This window comes from Pogoniulus pusillus, chromosome 9, assembly GCF_015220805.1.
Source record: "Pogoniulus pusillus isolate bPogPus1 chromosome 9, bPogPus1.pri, whole genome shotgun sequence".
NCBI lineage: Eukaryota > Metazoa > Chordata > Aves > Piciformes > Lybiidae > Pogoniulus > Pogoniulus pusillus.
This window is the reverse complement of record NC_087272.1, coordinates 9,400,168-9,419,090: the sequence shown is the minus strand read 5'-3', so window position 1 is coordinate 9,419,090 and position 18,923 is coordinate 9,400,168. Positions and strand designations below refer to the sequence as shown.

Sequence of the window (18,923 nt, the reverse complement as noted above, 5' to 3'; positions counted from 1 at the left end):
GGTGCACACCCCCCCTTTTCCATCCAGTTGCCCATATTCTGTAAATCTAAGCCTTTTACCTAAGGAGTAGTTTATAGGGCAGTGGCAAACACTGTATGGTTGTTTGAACAGCTGAAAATGGGCTGATAAGCAATGCGTTGTTTTGAATGCAGGTAGCAAACCCTTAGGTCAGTTTTCTGTTAGTTCAGAGTTTACTGGAGAAAAGAAAAGAGTCCTGAAGCAGAGTAAGGACTGTATTTAAATACCTTTGCTAGGTCTCCTTTGAGCTTGTTGTATCGTTCCACATTAAAATGCTGTTTCTTGGATTTCTTATAGAAGTAGTGGAGGAACTGCCTGTCTTTAGCATCGGTGTAAATGTAGTCCTGGGGAAGAAAGCAGGGCACATTATTTGAGGTTAGTCAGAAAAATGAGGTCAGAAGGTGATCTGCACAATTGAGTTTTCAGCAGAAGTTCAGCCTGTGTCAGGAAGATTTATCTAGTTCAATACATGCTCTGTTAGGAGGCTACCTTTGATGTCACATCCTTACAGGTCTTAGGCTGTTGCAGAATACCTGTTTAGCTTGCCACGGGAATGTGGTGTGATGGTTTGGGTGTTCCCCGCCCCCCTCACTTTAGAAATCACCCAGACTAGACTCAGCCAGCTCTGGAAATATGAATGAAGCTTATATTTACAGCTGGCACAACATACAAGCAGATATTACAGTATATAGAGTTATAGACAGAAATAGACAAGGTAAAAGGTAATACAGAAACACAACAGCCCTCCCAGAAACCTGAGTCCCCAGGAGGGGCTCTCTACCACCCCTTCACCTTCCCCCTACCCCTCTCAACCTTACTCCAGTCCCAAGGAAGAATGGACGTTCAGCCAGGGGGTTAGGAAGCAAAGTGGATCAGCCCAAAAGGGAGGGTGAGGTTGGAGAGATGCAGCTCAACCAGCAGCCCAAGAGAGAGTGATGCCAAGTGTCTTATCTATGTTTTGACTTAGGTTTTTATACATCTCAGCAAGCCTATGAGTGATGTAGACATCACCATTGTTTTCCTTTCACAGCCTGTAATCTAGTTCTTCTCACCAAAACATTCTAGCCTGCTTCAAACTAGCACAGGTGGTCAAAGCCCTCACAGATCAGTGTGATCAAAGGCAAAGCCACATGGGCTCCAGATGATTCAATGTGAATTATGCCAGAGACTTTTATTGATCATTGGGCTCTCAATATATCCCTCAGGGCATAAGGCACATGCCTACACATTAGCATAATTAGTCAAGCACAACCCACTCCATCAATATAAACCACGCCTTGTTTTCCTCATTCACGTGGTGTCCATTATCTATCCCTTCTGAGATAGGGTAGCCAGCAGCTGGTGGGAACCAAGGTCACAATTTATCTGTTATTATTCTTCTTCACTTCATTCCCACATCCTCACTTTGCATTCCCACATTAGGTGCCTTTTGGACACGCAGAAGGATTAACTTTTATGGAGTTTAAAGGATTTTTCAAGTATAATGTGGACATGGTGAGATCTTCATGACTTCTTCCAAGGAATCTGAGAAAGTTCAGCTACTATTTCTCAAAGACTTACTACCATATGAGTAGTGCAACACTGGAACAGGTTGCTAGGGATATAGTTGAGGCCCCATCCCTGGGGATATTCAAGGTAAGGCTCAACAAGGCTCTGGGCAGTCTGATCTAGTTGAGAATGCCTTTGCTTACTGCAGAGAGGGTTGGACTAGATGACCTTTGGAGGTCCCTTCCAACCAAAACCATCCAATGATTCCACAAAAGTCTTAAGCATCAACATCAGCAGTTGTTAAAAAAATGCCAAGCAGCAATGTCTTTAGCTACTCAGAAAAAGTAAAATGACAGAATGGTTTGGGTTGGAAGGGACCACCAAAGGTCATCTACTGTGTCAAGTATGGCAAGTAAAAGCCTTTGTGAGATCATCTTTTTCAGGATGTTTTCTTCAGTCAGCTGAAAGTCTTTTTAGTTTAGAGTCAAATCAACATTTGATTTGAACCACATTAAATTTAGTCCAGCCACCATGCAGTAAGCAGGGGCATCCTCAACTAGATCAGGTTGCTTACAGCTTTGTCAAATCTGATCTTGAATATCTCCAGGGATGGGGACTCAGCTACCTCCTTGGGCAGCCTGTTCTGGTGTTCCAGCACCCTTACGGCACAGAACTTGTTCCTAACATCCAATCCAAATCTGCTCTTCTCTAATTTCAAACCATTGCCCCTCATCACTGCTGATCTTTGCAAACAGTCCCTGAAGTAGGAATGCCTTAGTCGTTCTTAAAAATCAGTAAAGAGGAGTAAAATTTGCATTCAGAGCCAGCTTGTCATAAAAACAGACATCTCCCCTTTTCACTAACATCTCACAAGGCCTGTAGATCCACTGGTGTTATGGAAGCAAGTGTTGGTTCCTCTTCCACATACCTCCATAACAAAAAAGTTTTGTGTCACAGGAAGTTCAACCTCCAGATTTCCACTTTGGGAGTCAAGTACCCAGCTAAACCAGGAAAAAGCAGCATTTCTCCAAACCCCACAGGATTTCAGGACAAGTCTATTGTGCAGCTAAGATCTGTGAGGTTCGTTGCTCAACAAACACTTTTTCTTCTAAGCAATGCCTGTTTCCTGCTCCATTTCAGCTGTCCTACATCTAACTCCATTCATTCAAAGTCTAGATTGTGAAGAGCAAGGCAATGCATCTTTTTCAGGCACTATATTAGGTGAATTTGATAGCCAGGGCTTCAAAATGTTTGGTACCCTGCACATGTTATAGATAAATTCCAGCAGATCAAAGGTCAGTGATTTGCTTCCATTAGGCAATGTCTGCAAACTGGCACAGCACTATCTGCTCTCCCTGTGCAGCACTGAGTGAGATGCCATTTACTATTCAAAGGGATCTACAAAACTGTAAAAAGAGAGACTTCCTTCACCACTTTTCATTCCCCAGGTTATAAAATCTCACATGTAGTCACGATCAGCAGCTGGCTTGCAGTTCATCTGTAACAGGACCTGACTTCATTTTCCATGACATAACATTCATATCCAGTGTCACTGGGGATCAAACAAGCCCCTGACTGATGGCCAGGCTACTCACTGAATTGTGTTTCACAAAACCAGAATCACAGAAACATTCCAGCTGGAAAAGACCCCCGTGATCATCAAGTCCAACCAACATCCCTACTCTACAAAGTTCACCCTTACACCATATCCTCAAATACCACATCCAAATGACTTATAAACATATCCAGGGTTGGTGACTACACCCCCTCCCTGGGCAGCTCATTCCAGTGCCTGACCACTCTTGCTGGGAAAAAATGTTTCATAATGTCCAGTCTAAACCTACCCAGTCACAGCCTGAGGCCATTCCCTCTTGTTCCATCACTATTTACCTGTGAGAAGAGACCAGCACCAACCTATCCCTGCTTACGTGTAAGAAGAGGCCAGCAGCAGCCTCTCCACAACATCCTCTCAGGTAGCTGTAAGCAGTGGTAGAGTCTCTGCTCAGCTTTCTCTTTTTCAAACTAATCATCCCCAGCTCCCTCAGTCACTCCTAAGATTTACTCTCCAGGCCTTTACCAAGCCTCATTGCCCTCCTCTGCACTTGCTCCAGCACCTGCACATCCTTCTTGAAATGAGGTGCCCCAAACTGAACACAATACTCGAGGTGTGCTTCCATCAGGGCCCAAGCACTGATTTTCAGAGTTGGGCTTCCTCCTTTACCGTAGTCCAGGCATTCACAAAATGAGGGCGTACCTGCTTAGTAAGAACAAAGTAGGCATAGAAAGCCATGGCACTTCCATAAGTGATGAAGTACGTGACTGGCTCCATGATATCCCACGAATAGACCCACCAGGTGAGCCATGCCAACGCTCCCCCTTGCGTTGACATCAGAGCTAAGCCAATCCAAAGAAGCCTGGAAGTCTTTGCATCTGCGCTGTCCATGATTCGGGCTTTCATCTAAGGAAAAGAAATGCAGAAACCTGTTGAGTGCTCCTCTGATGAGAAGCTTCTCAACCCTGCTTTCTCCTGTTGGGCTAGATCAATTTAAAGCATCTTTTGTGACTTCTCTTACCAACTTACCCTGCTGAGAAATAACAGGTCTGAAATCCAAGGGCAACCAAATCTCCTGGCTGTTGTGCATTGAGAAAGCCTTCCTGTAATCTCCCCTTCCCACTACAAGGAACTTTTGTCCACTGGACTTCTGTTTACCATTGAAGGCTGCTCTGGTTAATTCTGAAGCTGGTCCTCACAAAGCAGATCTGAAGCCAAAGAAAAGTCTGTCCACTTTGTCAGGCTCTTTCTGGCTTCCTCCCCTTATGCTGATTAGTGTATCCTGCCCTAGATCAACACTAATACCTTCCCTTCTTGGATTCTGCCAACCATTAATCTGCATGACTGCTGATACAAAACCCCTTAGCCTAAGCCACAGATGATTCCTACTCCACATTTGCTATTCAGACCTCACAGTGCAACAGGACTTTCAAACCCAATGCTAGGCAGGCTGAGACTCGTTCATGACCGCGTTCTCCAGGCGGTGTAGTTTCCAGCCACAGAATAAGCATAGCAGGAGGGAAAAGAACTGACCTGAAAATCATTTGAATGACACTTGAAGTGACCTTTGTCTACAAAACAAACAAACCACACAGACACACCCCAGCTACCACACAGACACACCCCAGCTGTTCACAACTCCATTTTCTTCTATCACAGGACTTACTCCTTGAGTTTAAACAAAAACCACAACCCTATTTTCCAACCTGTTCTAGAGGCAGCAGCTCTTCTTTCAGATGGTCCAGTTTCTGTAGCAATTCTCTCTCTTTCCTTATCTGGTGATCTTCTAAGTGTAGAGCCACAAACAGTCTGTGCACCAAGGATTTGATATCTTCCATTTCAGTAGCATGCTCACTACTCAGCTTTTCTGGAAGGAAAAGAACCCACTCTTCTTCATTCTTTCCCCACCTCCAACCTCCAAAAGCAAGACCATCCAATGGTAAAAACAGCTAAGACATTCCTTTCTCCAGACAGATTCCAGTTTCCTAAGACCTCCCACGTCTTCCCCTAGGTGAAGTGAGATATGAGTTATTAAGCATTGCTCTTACCTTTTACAGGAGGTGACACACTGTATGCTGTGTTGTTGATAACAAGTTTAAAGTCATTCATCAATAAAACCTCCATCAAGGTTGCATCAGATACCTTGCTACCATCTGCAGAAGAAAGATTTAAGTTCTAAATAATTTTTCATGAAGAATCTTAAACACTGGATAGGTCTTCCTGTGGGAAAGTGCTAGGGGTTTTTGAGAGCACCCTTCCAAACATCATTAATACACTTAGTAAACCTGGCAACTGACACTGAACAGCAAGAAAGAGCACATCAGCACCAAGTGTGTGCCTGAAGGCTTTCCTCAGCAGTGTCTTGGCCCAAGAACCCTCAGAGCCACACACCAGTGTTGCTGTGGCATGGAGTGTCTGTGTGTGTCTGTTCAAAAGACTCAGCTGCTGCTCCACGGCACACATTTGACTTGGTGTTTATTTCCTATACATACAAAGGGCATCTTCCCCTGTGTGATGGTTTGAGTGTTATCTGTCCCCCCACACTTAGGAAAATCACCCAGACTAGGCTCAGTCGATCTGGAAACTGGATGAAGCTTTACTCAACACTGGTCAGGCTACACCTTGAGTACTGTGTCCAGTTCTGGGGCCCTCAATTCAAGAGAGATGTTGAGGTGCTGGAACGTGTCCAGAGAAGGGCAACAAGGCTGGTGAAAGGCCTGGAACACAAACCCTATGAGGAGAGGCTGAGGGAGCTGGAGTTGTTTAGCCTGGAGAAGAGGAGGCTCAGGGGGGACCTCATTGCTGTCTACAACTACCTGAAGGGAGGTTGTAGCCAGGTGGGGGTTGGTCTCTTCTCCCAGACAACCAGCAACAGAACAAGGGGACACAGTCTCAAGTTGTGACAGGGCAGGTCTAGGCTGGATGTTAGGAGGAAGTTGTTGGCAGAGAGAGTGATTGGCATTGGAATGGGCTGCCCAGGGAGGTGGTGGAGTCACTGTCCCTGGAAGTGTTCAAGAAAATCCTGGCTGAGGCACTTAGTGCCATGGTCTAGTTGCCTGGATAGGGCTGGGTGCTAGGTTGGCCTGGATGATCTTGGAGGTCTCTTCCAACCTGATTGATGCTATGATTCTATATCCATTTCTGCTTTTTTTAGTCAGCCTTTCCAAGCAGGCTTAGACACTACATTTGAAACACCATTTAAACCCTAGAAACATTCAATAATTTCCCCAACAACAACAATGCTAAACCTAACAGAGTTCTGAGCTCGTGGTTCAGGAGAGCTCCTCTGAAAAGGCATGTATTCATTCTGAGGTAGGACAGAGATGTCAGGTACCTGTTGTAAAGACTTCCACCCTCTCAATTCCTTTATCTTCTCTCTGCACATCCTGCAGGAATGCTGCTACAGTGGTCAGTGCTGGCTTAACAGTGAACTGACAACGTTCCCTTCTTGTGGGCAGCATGAGAGTTATCACAGGAAGACCATGTCTGTAATTAATGGTTACTGGTTTTGGTAGGGGGGTGGGAAAAAGAGAAGAAAACAAAGTGAAAATGTCATCTCCTAAATTGTCATTTAATTTAAAAGCTATTTTAAAATCAGAGGATGAATGAAGAAAGCCAAATAAAACATTCTACATGTCTTTGATGAATACAGTGAATGTGTGGACATGGCACTTGAGGAAGTGGTTTAATGGCCATGGTGGTTGGACTTGATGATTTTGCAGGTCTCTTCCAACCAAAACAAGTCTATGATTCTATTTCTGGGAGGTATGTAGATACAGATGTATAACATGCAAGTAATGTCACTTCACCCCACTCCCACAAAACAAATAAAAGCTTGGCAGTGATGGGAAGGGGGAAAACCTGCTGAGAAAGCTTACCATCAGATGGCACCAGCGTGCTGTAAGGTGTCCAGCCCCTCCAAGCTTCACCATACCTCCACCGCAACACCTGTAGCACAAACACAGGGAGCTTGCTTCAGCGAGCTTAGGATGCAAGACTGACCTGTTCAAAGGCAGCATGCAGCCTGCCAAAGTGATCTGCTTCTGTGTGATGTCACAGCGGAGGTGTCCATCTGAAGAGAACCCCTTGCTTCACAATTTCTAGGTCAAGGGCAGAACCATTCTTACAGAAAGCACAAACATTTCCAAAGATACTAAGGTCTTGCCCATAGTTAAAGATTTTGCCTAGAATGATTTCAATAACTCAGGGGAAGAGGGGAAGATGCTGCAGCTAACAGCATGGCAAGCCTCTGGTAGCACAGTGAAGGAGGCACACTCAGGTCCAGTAAGCATCCCCTACACTCTGGGAAAGTCTGTAGGTAAAGCATTCCAGGCACACTGTGGAAGATACAAGGACTGCCACCCAAACGTCCTCTACTCCCTGTAACAAGTCCCTGTGCACAAGGAGAGTAACGTTTTTTTTGCAGCGACTCCCACACAGCCAAGGGTAGCAGACAGAAGATGGAAAGGAAATCACAACCCTGAACAAGCTGGTTACAAAAACTGTGTGTGGGCTGGACCAAGGCCCCAAGGCCTGGGGTTTGAAATATGATAGTTGAGGGAAGTGGAATCCTCATCAGATTTATTCTCCAGACCCTTTCCACAGCTTTGTTGCCCTCCTCTGCACTTGCTCCAGCACCTCCACATCCTTCTTGTAGTGACGTGCCTAAACCTGAACACAATACTAAAGGTGTGGCCTCACCAGAGCAGAGTACAAGGGGACAGTCCCCTCCCTACTCCTGCTGGACACAGCATTTCTGAAACAAGCCAGGATGCCATTGGCTTTCTTTGCCACCTGGGCACACTGCTGGCTCACATTCAGCTGCTTGTTGATTAGAGCCCTCAGGTCCCTTTCTGTCAGACACTTCCCCAAGCCTGTAGCATTGCTTGGGGTTGTTGTGACCCAAGTGCAAGATGTGGTATTTGGGCTTGTTGAAGCTCATCATGTCGGCCATTGTGGAGTATGGGCACATTCATACATGTGTGTGTATATATAAACAGCCATTTATGTTGTCCATACTGATCTATAAGTTTTTCTGCCTCTAATAAATACACATAGAAGTTCTCTGCATTTAAATGATGATGGCTCCCATCTGATTCTCCAGGGCAAACAAGCCAGGCTATTAATTTGATTAATTAAATTGGAGTAACGATCTGCAACTTAAGAAAAGGTTTAAAACCCAAGGGGAAAGAATCAAACAAAGCAGGTGCTAGCACAGCCTGCCGAGTTTACAGCTCTTGCCTAACCAGATTACCAAAAATGAATCAGTATTCAGATCAAGTTTACAGTAAGTATACAGACCTCCCTTTTTAAAATGAGTCACCAAAGCCATTTTGGGAATACCTGCTGTTAAACTTCCAAGCTGGTTTTCTAAGCAATCCCACATCAGCAGGAAAAGAAGACATGAGTCCTGACAATCACCTACAATCTTCTTATCAGCACCCATCTGAGCTACAGAAACATCTCCCCTCTCCTTAACTTCTCAGTAATTGGTCTCTGCTTACACTGAACTGATTTCCATTTTTTGTCCATTGGTCCTAGAAACAAGGCAGATGATCATTCAGCAGCATCCTCAATACAAAGTGCAGCTTCAAAGCACATTGCTCAGATTTAGCAACATCTTCTAGAAGCCCAACTTAAAGCCCCTGCACCAGACACATCCCTCATTCTGCTGTAAGACCGCTCTGCCTGGTACCAGTTTCAGCCAGGGAAGAGATACTTCTGACATTTGGCAGCATTCAGGACATATTTATCTCTTCTACAGAGAAAAAACAAAGATGACAGATTTTCTTTATTTTCCTGAGACACAACTTTCCTGTCTCAGTATGGACCATGCCATGAATACTTCCTCCCAGCTGCTCCACAGGGCACTAGAAGAGCTGCACTGCAATGCTTACATTACAACCCTGCAGCTTATTAGAAATCCACAGTATTTTTAACCCCTTTCTCAGCACAAATCAGAGGTGAAAAAATAACCAAAAGGTCTCCTCCAGCAAAGCAGTAGGTTCAACTGCAGGTGTGTTAGAATCATAGAACCTTAGAACTGCTGAGGCTGGAAGAGACCTTTGAGGTCATCAAGTCCAACCACTTGCCTAAAGCTCACAATTCCACTACCACTGCTAAGCCACTACCACTAAACCATGTCCCCTAGCACCACATCCAGATGTCTGTTAAATATCTTCAGGGATGGTGACTCCTCAGTCTCTCTGGCAGCCTGTTCCAATGCCTGACTCTTTCATTACAGAAAATTTTCCTAGTATCCAACCTGAATCCCCCTTGGCATAACTACAGCCTAGTTCCTCTTGTCCTGTCCCTTAGAGTGATAGAATCAACCAGGTTGGAAGAGACCTCCAAGATCATCCAGTCCTAGCACCCAGCCCTAGCCAGTCAACTAGACCATGGCACTAAGTGCCTCAGCCAGGCTTTCCTTGAACACCTCCAGGGATGGTGACTCCACCACCTCCCTGGGCAGCCCATTCCAATGCCAATCACTCTCTCTGACAAGAACTTCCTCTTCACATCCAGCCTAGACCTGCCCTGTCACAACTTGAGACTGTGTCCCCTTGTTCTGTTGCTGGTTCCTGTAGGCCCACTTCAGATAGTGGAAGGCTACTATAAGGTCTCCTCAAAGCCTCCTCTTCTCCAGGCTGAAAAGCCCCAATTCTTGTGGCCTGTCCTCATAGCAGAGGTGCTTCACCCTTCTGAGCATCTTTGTGGCCCTCCTCTGGACTTGCTCTAAGAGTCTGTTGTCATCTGAGTCCACTGGGCAGCTGAGAATGCAGATGTCTGGATATCTAAGAAAGTGTCTGGATTTACATCTGTACTGCTTTTACGAGCCATAAAAATGATGCTGCAAACACTGACAGTTAAAGCAGGCTGAAACTGAGCCTCGCCCTCCTCTACCCAAAAGCAGGATAGTCAGTGACTCACCCACTGCAAAGAAGCAACACCAAGAAGTGCTGAGGAGAAGGATAAACACAGCTGACAGCTGTCTGAAGTGTCTTCTGGGGACTACTCTGAAGCACAGAGCAGTCACAGATAATCCTTGCTATTCAAAGCAGGCAGACTTCCAAGCAAGCATAAAAGCAGGCCCAACACCATGACACTTATGCATGCCAGGTGCATTGTTAGGAGGAACAGCAGGAATTGTGTCTTACTGTTCCACTGAAACTATTTCTTCTCTTCCTACAAAGAGAAGCAGACCTAAAGTCTCGTTTGACTCTAAGGTTCTATAGTATTGGAAACCTCACATCTTCATCTTGTTTCCATAAAGTCGTCTCAAAGTTGCTGTTCTTCCCAGCCTATTTCATTATCAGAACAGGAGGTGGGATCATAGAATCAAGCAGGTTGGAAGAGACCTCCAAGATCATCCAGTCCAACCTAGCACCTAGCCCTAGCCAGTCGGAAGTAGATGATATTTAAGGTCCCTTCCAATCCAAACCATTCTAAGATTCTATCAATAAAAGCTTTCTGAAAACTGAACTATTAACAACAGCAAACATTTTTTACAGGGCTGAAGGATTCCTGTGTTTCCATGGGAGGCTGCTTCTTTGTACCAAACTGTGAGCTTCAGTTTACATTACTGTTAACCTCCTATTGCAGAAACAATGTCATGCTCTTGTCTCACTATAGCAGATGTCCAAGAAGAAGCTGCTCTAACAGAGCAGTCCCAGCTTGTAGCTGGAGCTGACTGACACCAGCCAAATGTGCTAGTTTGAAGCAAGCTGGAATGTTTTGGTAGAAGAACTAGATAACAGGCAGTGAAATGAAAAACAATTGTGTCTACTTCTCTCACAGTCACGCTGAGAACTCTGGGAAGAAGAAAGACTTTTTCTCCATTTTGTTTCTCACTCTTGCTTTTGCCTTAGACCTGGTCACATCTCATTAACCCTGCTCCTACTAACCTTGCTCCCTAACCTCTTGGCTGCACCTCTCTTCTTCCTGAGAACTGGGGTAAGGTTGAGAGGGCCGGGGGGAGGTGTTGGGGTGGTTTGAGAGCCCCTCCTGGGGACTCAGGTTTCTGGGAGGGGAGTTGTGCTTTTGTATTGTTTATCCTTTGTATATTTCTGTATATAATTGTATATAACTGTATATATTGTAAATAGCTGCTTGTAAATTCTGCTAGCTGTAAATAAATTGCTTCATCTATATTCCCAGGGTCCGTCTGAGTTAGCTGGGGCAAATACAAAAGTGTGGGGGGGCGGGGTAACCCCCAAACCATTACATTTTTAATTGGCTTTCCCAACGTGGGGCTAGATATTTCAGTGAGTGGAAATTAGCTCTGGGAATTAAGATGAAGCTAATCAAGCAGCTATTGTATTTGGTTGGTGCATTGCTCTGGTCTGGTTTTGTTTTCTTGGCATTTAGTTGGTTAAAAGGTCAAATTGTTGCTTATTTCATTGATCTGGCTTATAATAAGGCTAAAGCTAAGGTTTCAGATATGTTCTGGAGCTGGGGTGATTTTATTCTTGGTTATGCTGGTTTTAATATCTCTGAGAATATTACCAAGGACATTACAGGAGCTCTGGTCAATAATGTGACAATCAATGGAAATTCTGCTTTAAATATGGCTCTAATGAGAGTTATTCAGCCTAAGACAGGAATTCCAACTGTTTGCATAGGTACATGCTCGTGTAAAACTGTTTTTCTTCTCACAGTTTTTAATATTTGCCTCATGATTTTAATATTCATATTAATTTTGGCATTATTGGTGAAAAATTCAAAACCAGGTTCTGTAAGAGCTAGGAAAAATTCTGTGTCTCAGAAGCAGTCTCTTTCACAGCAAAACAAGGGAACACAGTCATCGGCTTCCCCCTTGCCAGCCTCTGCCCCTCCTTCTCCAAGTGCTGGGAACACAGCCAATGTTCCCGCCACTAACGTAAACAATGATAAGGATAACCAAAACAAGCCACAGAGTTTAGCAGGAGCCTCAGGAGGGCAGGCAGGTACCCAAAATCAGAATGTTCCTTGCAAAAATGAAAACAAGTCAAGGTTGGCAGGCATCCCAGGAGGACAGGCAAACAATCCCACTAATGCTAATACTAATGCTAGTAATGCTAGCCCAGTCAGTCCAAATCCTAATGACACCAGCTCAGCCAATTCGAACCCCCAGCCAGCAGACCAGAACCAAAATCCTCCTGTTAAAAGCAAGGCAGATTTGAACTCACAAGCTCCAGGTCAGACCCCTAAGGATACAAATGCTCCAAGTCAGACCTCCAATAATTCAAATGCTCCAGGTCAGACCCCTAAGGATTCAAACCCTCCAAGTCAGACTCCTAAAGATTCAAATCCTCCAGCAGACACATCCAAGTCTGTTGCTGCTCAGGCCCTTCTGGCACCTGCTAAGGCAAAAGCTAAGACAAAGAGTGGTTCACAGGAGGATGTAAGACAGGGGACCTCTGGTGATCAGCAGCAAGAGGAGGAAGAGGAGGCAGTTAGTCTACGAGACCTTGTAGATGTGCTGAGACAACAATACTCAAGTGAGAGGAGCGCTGTGAGGTTAGCTGCCAGGAGAGAGGATGGTTCCCATGAGTTTAGGAATGCTATGAGGAAGATTGTGTTAGGCCCGGCACCACCAGAACAACAGGAGGAAGAGGAGGAAGATGACATCCAAGGCTCCAAGGATCCACTCAGAGAGGTCAGGGAAGTTAGAAAGGAATACACAAGGGAATCAGGTGAGCCAATCCTAAGCTGGCTAGTGAGATGCCGTGGCATTGGTGCTAATGCTCTGCAGGTAGGAGACAAGTCTGCCAAGCAGCTGGGACCACTCACTAAGGAGAGTGGAGTGGACAAACACCTAGCAAGTCCTCTTGGTAGGGTTAGCTTGTGGACACGCCTCCTGTTGGCTGTGGCTATGAGATATCCTTCCCGAGATGATTTGCCATGGGCTGCCAAGAAGTGGAACACCGTTGAGCAGGGAATTAAGCTTCTGAAGGAGTTTGCTGTGAAGGAAGTGCTTTATGGAGATCATGGCACTCATGAGCCTGACGATATTCCTTTGGGAACAGGTCTCATGAAGAAGCTGATTAAGCTTGCTCCTTCATCCTATGCTAACATCTTGGCCAGTAAGTTTCTAGCAAGGAGTGATAATGGAAGATCTTTCACTGTTGGTGAATTCACTGACCAGCTCAGGCAGATAGAGGACAGCTTGTCACATTCTGGTCTAGTCTCTGCCATAAAAACTCTAGGTACAGAGATTAGAGATGGCATCAAGGAGAGCATGAAAGAACTGAAGGAGGACCTTACAACCTCAATTTCCAATCTGGTAAAGGATACCATTCCTGCATCATCTGAATGGGTGCATGTTTCTGCAGTCAGGAACAGACGCCCACCTCCTGCAAGGCAATTCCAGCCCAGGAGGAGACAAATTCCACCCAGACAGCAGCAATCACGTGCGTCACTGTGGATACTTCTGCGTGACACATATGGTGAGAACATGAACAAATGGGATGGTAAACCTACTTCAGCTCTTTCAAAGAGAGTCAGGGATCTGCAGAGTGGCAGAAACAGAGGCAGCAATGCCCGAAAAGTAGCTGTCACTTCTTCAGCTCCCGAGAGCAACTGCAATTGTTCCAACAGTTGCAGTTCCTCTCACAACAACACTAATCATTGTGTACACCCCACATGCCATGTTCAGCATTAGGGGTGCCCTGCCTCCAGCCAGGAGGAGGAAAGGGATAGTGGAGAGAACCGAATCTATTGGAATGTATTCATTAGGTGGCCTGGCAGTTCAAGAGTTCGGAAATACAGGGCTTTAGTTGACACAGGTGCTCAGTGTACTTTATTGCCATCTAATTGTAAGGGGACAGAGTCCATTTCTATCTTTGGAATCACAGGTGGATCTCAAGAGTTAACTAAGATACAGGCTGAGATCAGTTTAACTGGTAAAGAGTGGAAGACACATACTATTGTAACTGGTCCTGATGCGCCTTGCATTTTGGGAATTGACTTTTTGAGACAAGGTTGTTTCAAAGATGCTAAGGGTCACAAATGGGCTTTTGGAATAGCATCTGTAGAGATTGAGGATGATAAATTGAAATTGTCCATTAGACCTGAACTTTCTGATGAATCTGCAGTTGTGGGACATCATGACATAGAGGACCTGGAAGTGCCAATTGCAACTCAAACTGTTCATCATAGGCAGTACAGAACTAACCGTGACTCTTTGTTGCCCATTCATCAGCTGATTCGTCAATTGGAGAGTCAGGCTGTCATTGAGAAAGCTCATTCACCTTTCAACAGTCCCATCTGGCCTGTGCGCAAACCTACGGGCGACTGGAGACTCACAGTTGACTTTCGTGCCCTCAACGAGGTGACGCCACCCATGAGTGCAGCTGTGCCGGACATGCTGGAACTCCAGTACGAGCTGGAATCGAAGGAGGCTAAATGGTATGCAACCATAGACATTGCTAATGCTTTCTTCTCTATTCCCATAGCAAAGGAGTGCAGGCCTCAGTTTGCATTCACCTGGAGAGGAATCCAGTACCAGTTCAATCGTTTGCCTCAGGGGTGGAAACACAGCTCAACCATCTGTCACTCAGTCATTCACAATGCACTGGAGAAAGGTAAAGCTCCAGAGCACATCCAGTACATCGACGACATCATTGTGTGGGGCCAAACTGCTGAGGAAGTCTTCGAGAAAGGTAACAAAATCATTGACATTCTGTTGCAAGCAGGTTTTGCCATTAAGAGAGACAAGGTCAAAGGACCTGCCAAAGAAATTCAGTTTCTGGGAGTGCGGTGGCAGGATGGTCGCCGTTACATTCCTCAGGATGTGATCAACAAAGTCTCTACCATGGCTGTTCCCACCAGTAAGAAGGACACACTTTCTTTTCTTGGTGTGGTGGGATTTTGGAGACTACACATTCCTGGTTTCAGTCAGATTGTCAAACCTCTGCATGATGTGACTCGTAAGAGAAACAATTTCGAGTGGGGACCTGAACAACAAGCAGCCTTTGATCAAATCAAGCGAGAAGTAGTCCATGCAGTGGGCTTGGGTCCTGTGAGATCTGGTCCGGACATTAAGAACATTCTGTACACAGCTGCCAGTGACAATGGTCCAACTTGGAGTCTTTGGCAGAGAGCTCCAAATGAGACACGTGGTCGTCCACTTGGTTTCTGGGGACGTTGTTACAGAAGTTCAGAGGCAAATTACACTGCAACTGAGAAAGAGATTCTAGCAGCCTATGAGGGAGTGAAAGCAGCTTCTGAAGTGATTGGAACTGAGTCACAATTGCTTTTAGCTCCTAGACTGCCAGTTCTTAACTGGATGTTCAAGGGCAAAGGTTCATCACCACATCATGCCACAGATGCAACCTGGTCTAAATGGATGGCTTTGATAACCCAACGAGCACGAATGGGTAATCTTGACCGACCTGGTCTGGTGGAGGTGATCACCAACTGGCCGGAAGGCACAGACTGTTCCAAACCTCCGGAGGAGAAAATAACTCGTGCTGAGGAAGCTCCTCCCTATGGTGATCTCTCTGATGAGGAAAAGAACTATGCTTTGTTCACAGATGGTTCCTGTCGTCTTGTTGGGAACAAGCGAATATGGAAGTCAGCAGTTTGGAGTCCAACCAGGAGAGTTACCGAAACGAAAGATGGAGAAGGAGAATCCAGTCAGTTCGCTGAGGTAAAAGCTGTTCAACTTGCTCTTGATGTGGCTGAACGTGAGAATTGGCCTATCCTTTACCTCTACACCGACTCGTGGATGGTAGCCAATGCTCTATGGGGTTGGCTAAAGGACTGGAAGAAGAATGGTTGGCAGAGGAAAGGAAAGCCTATTTGGTGTGCTGATCTATGGCAGGACATTGATGCACGGCTGGAGAGAACTCCAGTGAAGGTGCGGCACGTAGATGCACACATGCCCAAGAGCAGAGCCACTGAGGAACATCAACATAACCAGAAGGCAGACCAAGCTGCTAAGATTGCTCAAGTTGATACCAACTCTGCACTTGACATTGACCTTGATTGGAAACACCGAGGTGAGCTGTTCTTAGCTCGGTGGGCCCATGACTCATCTGGACACCAAGGCAGAGATGGAACATACCGATGGGCTCGTGATAGGTCAATTGACTTGTCCATGGACGCTATCACCCAAGTCATCTATGACTGTGACATTTGTGCTGCTATTAAGCAGGCTAAGCGAGTCAAGCCCTTATGGTATGGTGAGAGATGGTCAAAGTACAAGTATGGTGAAGCCTGGCAGATTGACTACATCACTTTACCTCGATCTCGTTCTGGCAAGCAGTATGTGCTGACGATGGTAGAAGCCAGCACTGGATGGTTGGAAACCTATCCAGTTCCACATGCTACTGCACGTAACACCATTGTTGGTTTGGAGAGACAAATCTTGTGGAGACATGGAACTCCAGAGAGAATTGAGTCAGACAATGGTACTCATTTCAAGAACAATCTTGTGAAAAACTGGGCCAAAGAGCATGGTATTGAATGGATCTATCACATACCCTACTATGCACCAGCTTCAGGGAAGATTGAGCGCTACAACGGTTTGCTGAAAACCACCCTAAAAGCCATGGGGGGTGGAACTCTGAAAAACTGGGACAAACATTTAGCACAAGCTACCTGGTTGGTAAATAGTAGAGGTTCAGTAAACAGAGCAGGACCTGCACAATCAGATTTGGTCCAAACAGTAGACGGTGATAAAGTTCCTGTTGTACATGAGAAGAATCTGTTAGGGAAAACTGTTTGGGTATTTTCACCTTCGGGCGAAGGGAAACCTGTCCGAGGGGTGGTTTCTGCTGAGGGTCCTGGTCATACATACTGGGTAATGCAGGAGAATGGTGAAATCCAGTGTATTCCACAGAGAAATTTAACCTTAGCTGAGAGAGTTTAAATTTAAGCTGTTAGGAGTTTTTCTGTTCTAGGTAACATCGGCGCCCAACACTGAGAGAATCTACAATAGAATCTACAGTACGTGAGCACGAACCCAACATCACCTAGGAGTCCCTGTTCTGAGCTTTTGAATCACCTACATCTGATTGAAGTGTGAACTGAGCTTGTATATATTGTTTTAGTGTAAATATTGGTTTAGATTAGATTGGATAATTCTCAGCGATACTCTGAGCGAAGTAGACAAGGGGTGGATTGTGCTAGTTTGAAGCAAGCTGGAATGTTTTGGTAGAAGAACTAGATAACAGGCAGTGAAATGAAAAACAATTGTGTCTACTTCTCTCACAGTCACGCTGAGAACTCTGGGAAGAAGAAAGACTTTTTCTCCATTTTGTTTCTCACTCTTGCTTTTGCCTTAGACCTGGTCACATCTCATTAACCCTGCTCCTACTAACCTTGCTCCCTAACCTCTTGGCTGCACCTCTCTTCTTCCTGAGAACTGGGGTAAGGTTGAGAGGGCCGGGGGGAGGTGTTGGGGTGGTTTGAGAGCCCCTCCTGGGGACTCAGGTTTCTGGGAGGGGAGTTGTGCTTTTGTATTGTTTATCCTTTGTATATTTCTGTATATAATTGTATATAACTGTATATATTGTAAATAGCTGCTTGTAAATTCTGCTAGCTGTAAATAAATTGCTTCATCTATATTCCCAGGGTCCGTCTGAGTTAGCTGGGGCAAATACAAAAGTGTGGGGGGGCGGGGTAACCCCCAAACCATTACACCAAAAAAAGAGAATGCCCTAAGACAGTGCTTTGCAGCTCCCTGCTTCACGTTGTCTGAAGGATGCCTCTGCTTCAACAGCTTGACTCTACGTGGTAATCACAGCTGGCATCCTAAACATGAAACAGAATGAACACTTGGCATCTTAATGCTTCCCAGTGCTTGGTTTTCAGCTGCTGGGTGTTCAGGCACAGATAGTAAAAGAGCACCTCAACCCAGAAGATAACAGCTGTCAGCACTGGCAGCTCAACAACAAAGCAGCAAGCCTGCCAAAAGACCTGGCTGAAAAAAAATGTTTTGGAAAAGAAGGAAAGGTTGGAGGCAGCAAACGTTCTTATCTTTTAGAGCACTTAATGTGATTATATCTTTTTCTTCATACTATTATTAAGCATCTCTGTCTCTGATTCTCAAATAACTGCTGCAGGCAGGGAAGTGCAATTGCTTCTTTAGCCAAATAGAAAAAATACTTTGTTTTCAGTGACTCAGAATCACAGAATCAGTCAGGGTTAGAAGGGACCACAAGGATCATCTAGCTCCAACCCCCCTGCCATGCCCAGGGACACCCTACCCTAGATCAGTCTGCCCACAGCCTCATCCAGCCTGGCCTTAAACATCTCCAGGGATGGGGCCTCAACCACCTCCCTGGACAACCCATTCCAGGCTCTCACCACTCTCATGCTGAAGAACTTCCTCCTCACATCCAGCCTGAACCTACCCACCTCCAGCTTTGCTACATTCCCCCTGGTCCTGTCACTCCCTGATAGCTTAAAAAGTCCCTCCCCAGCTTTTTTGTAGGCCCCTTTCAGATACTGGAGATACCTGAGAGCCTCCTCTTCTCCACACTGAACAGCCCCAACTCTCTCAGTCTGTCCTCATAGGAGAGCTGCTGCAGCCCTCTGATCATCCCAGTGGCCCTTCTCTGGACATGCTCCAGCATGTCCACATCCTTCTTGTAATGGGGGCTCCAGAAATGGGTGCACTTGCCAAAAGTAAAGCTTGTGGTGGAGTAAAGAACCAAGCCTGTCTATTAAAGTATCATCTCTGCATCATATATAAAAGGGTACTGTGGGCCTCCCTCTTCTAGCACTCAGCAGAAGAAACCCTTACATCCTGGTTGCAATTTTCTCTCCCCACAACACCGTATCAAGCCAAACACTACATTTTAAACTATCCATCTACAACTTCAAAATTGAAAATCTCTGATGGCTAAATCCTACTTCTTTAAGCAGCACTTATTTT

At 45.5% G+C, this 18,923-nt stretch overlaps 1 protein-coding gene across 1 annotated transcript in view; it reads right to left on the bottom strand.

The window, feature by feature from the left end:
• Positions 1 to 18,923, bottom strand: part of MCUB (mitochondrial calcium uniporter dominant negative subunit beta) — a 43,743-nt gene that overhangs the window by 662 nt on the left and 24,158 nt on the right. The window contains exons 2-7 of the mRNA XM_064148482.1: positions 6,937 to 7,006; positions 6,393 to 6,560; positions 5,107 to 5,211; positions 4,765 to 4,925; positions 3,761 to 3,964; positions 246 to 362 (exon numbers count right to left, since the gene is read on the bottom strand). Coding sequence (XP_064004552.1) covers positions 246 to 362; positions 3,761 to 3,964; positions 4,765 to 4,925; positions 5,107 to 5,211; positions 6,393 to 6,560; positions 6,937 to 7,006 — 825 coding nt within the window. The remainder of the gene's footprint in view (positions 1 to 245; positions 363 to 3,760; positions 3,965 to 4,764; positions 4,926 to 5,106; positions 5,212 to 6,392; positions 6,561 to 6,936; positions 7,007 to 18,923) is intronic.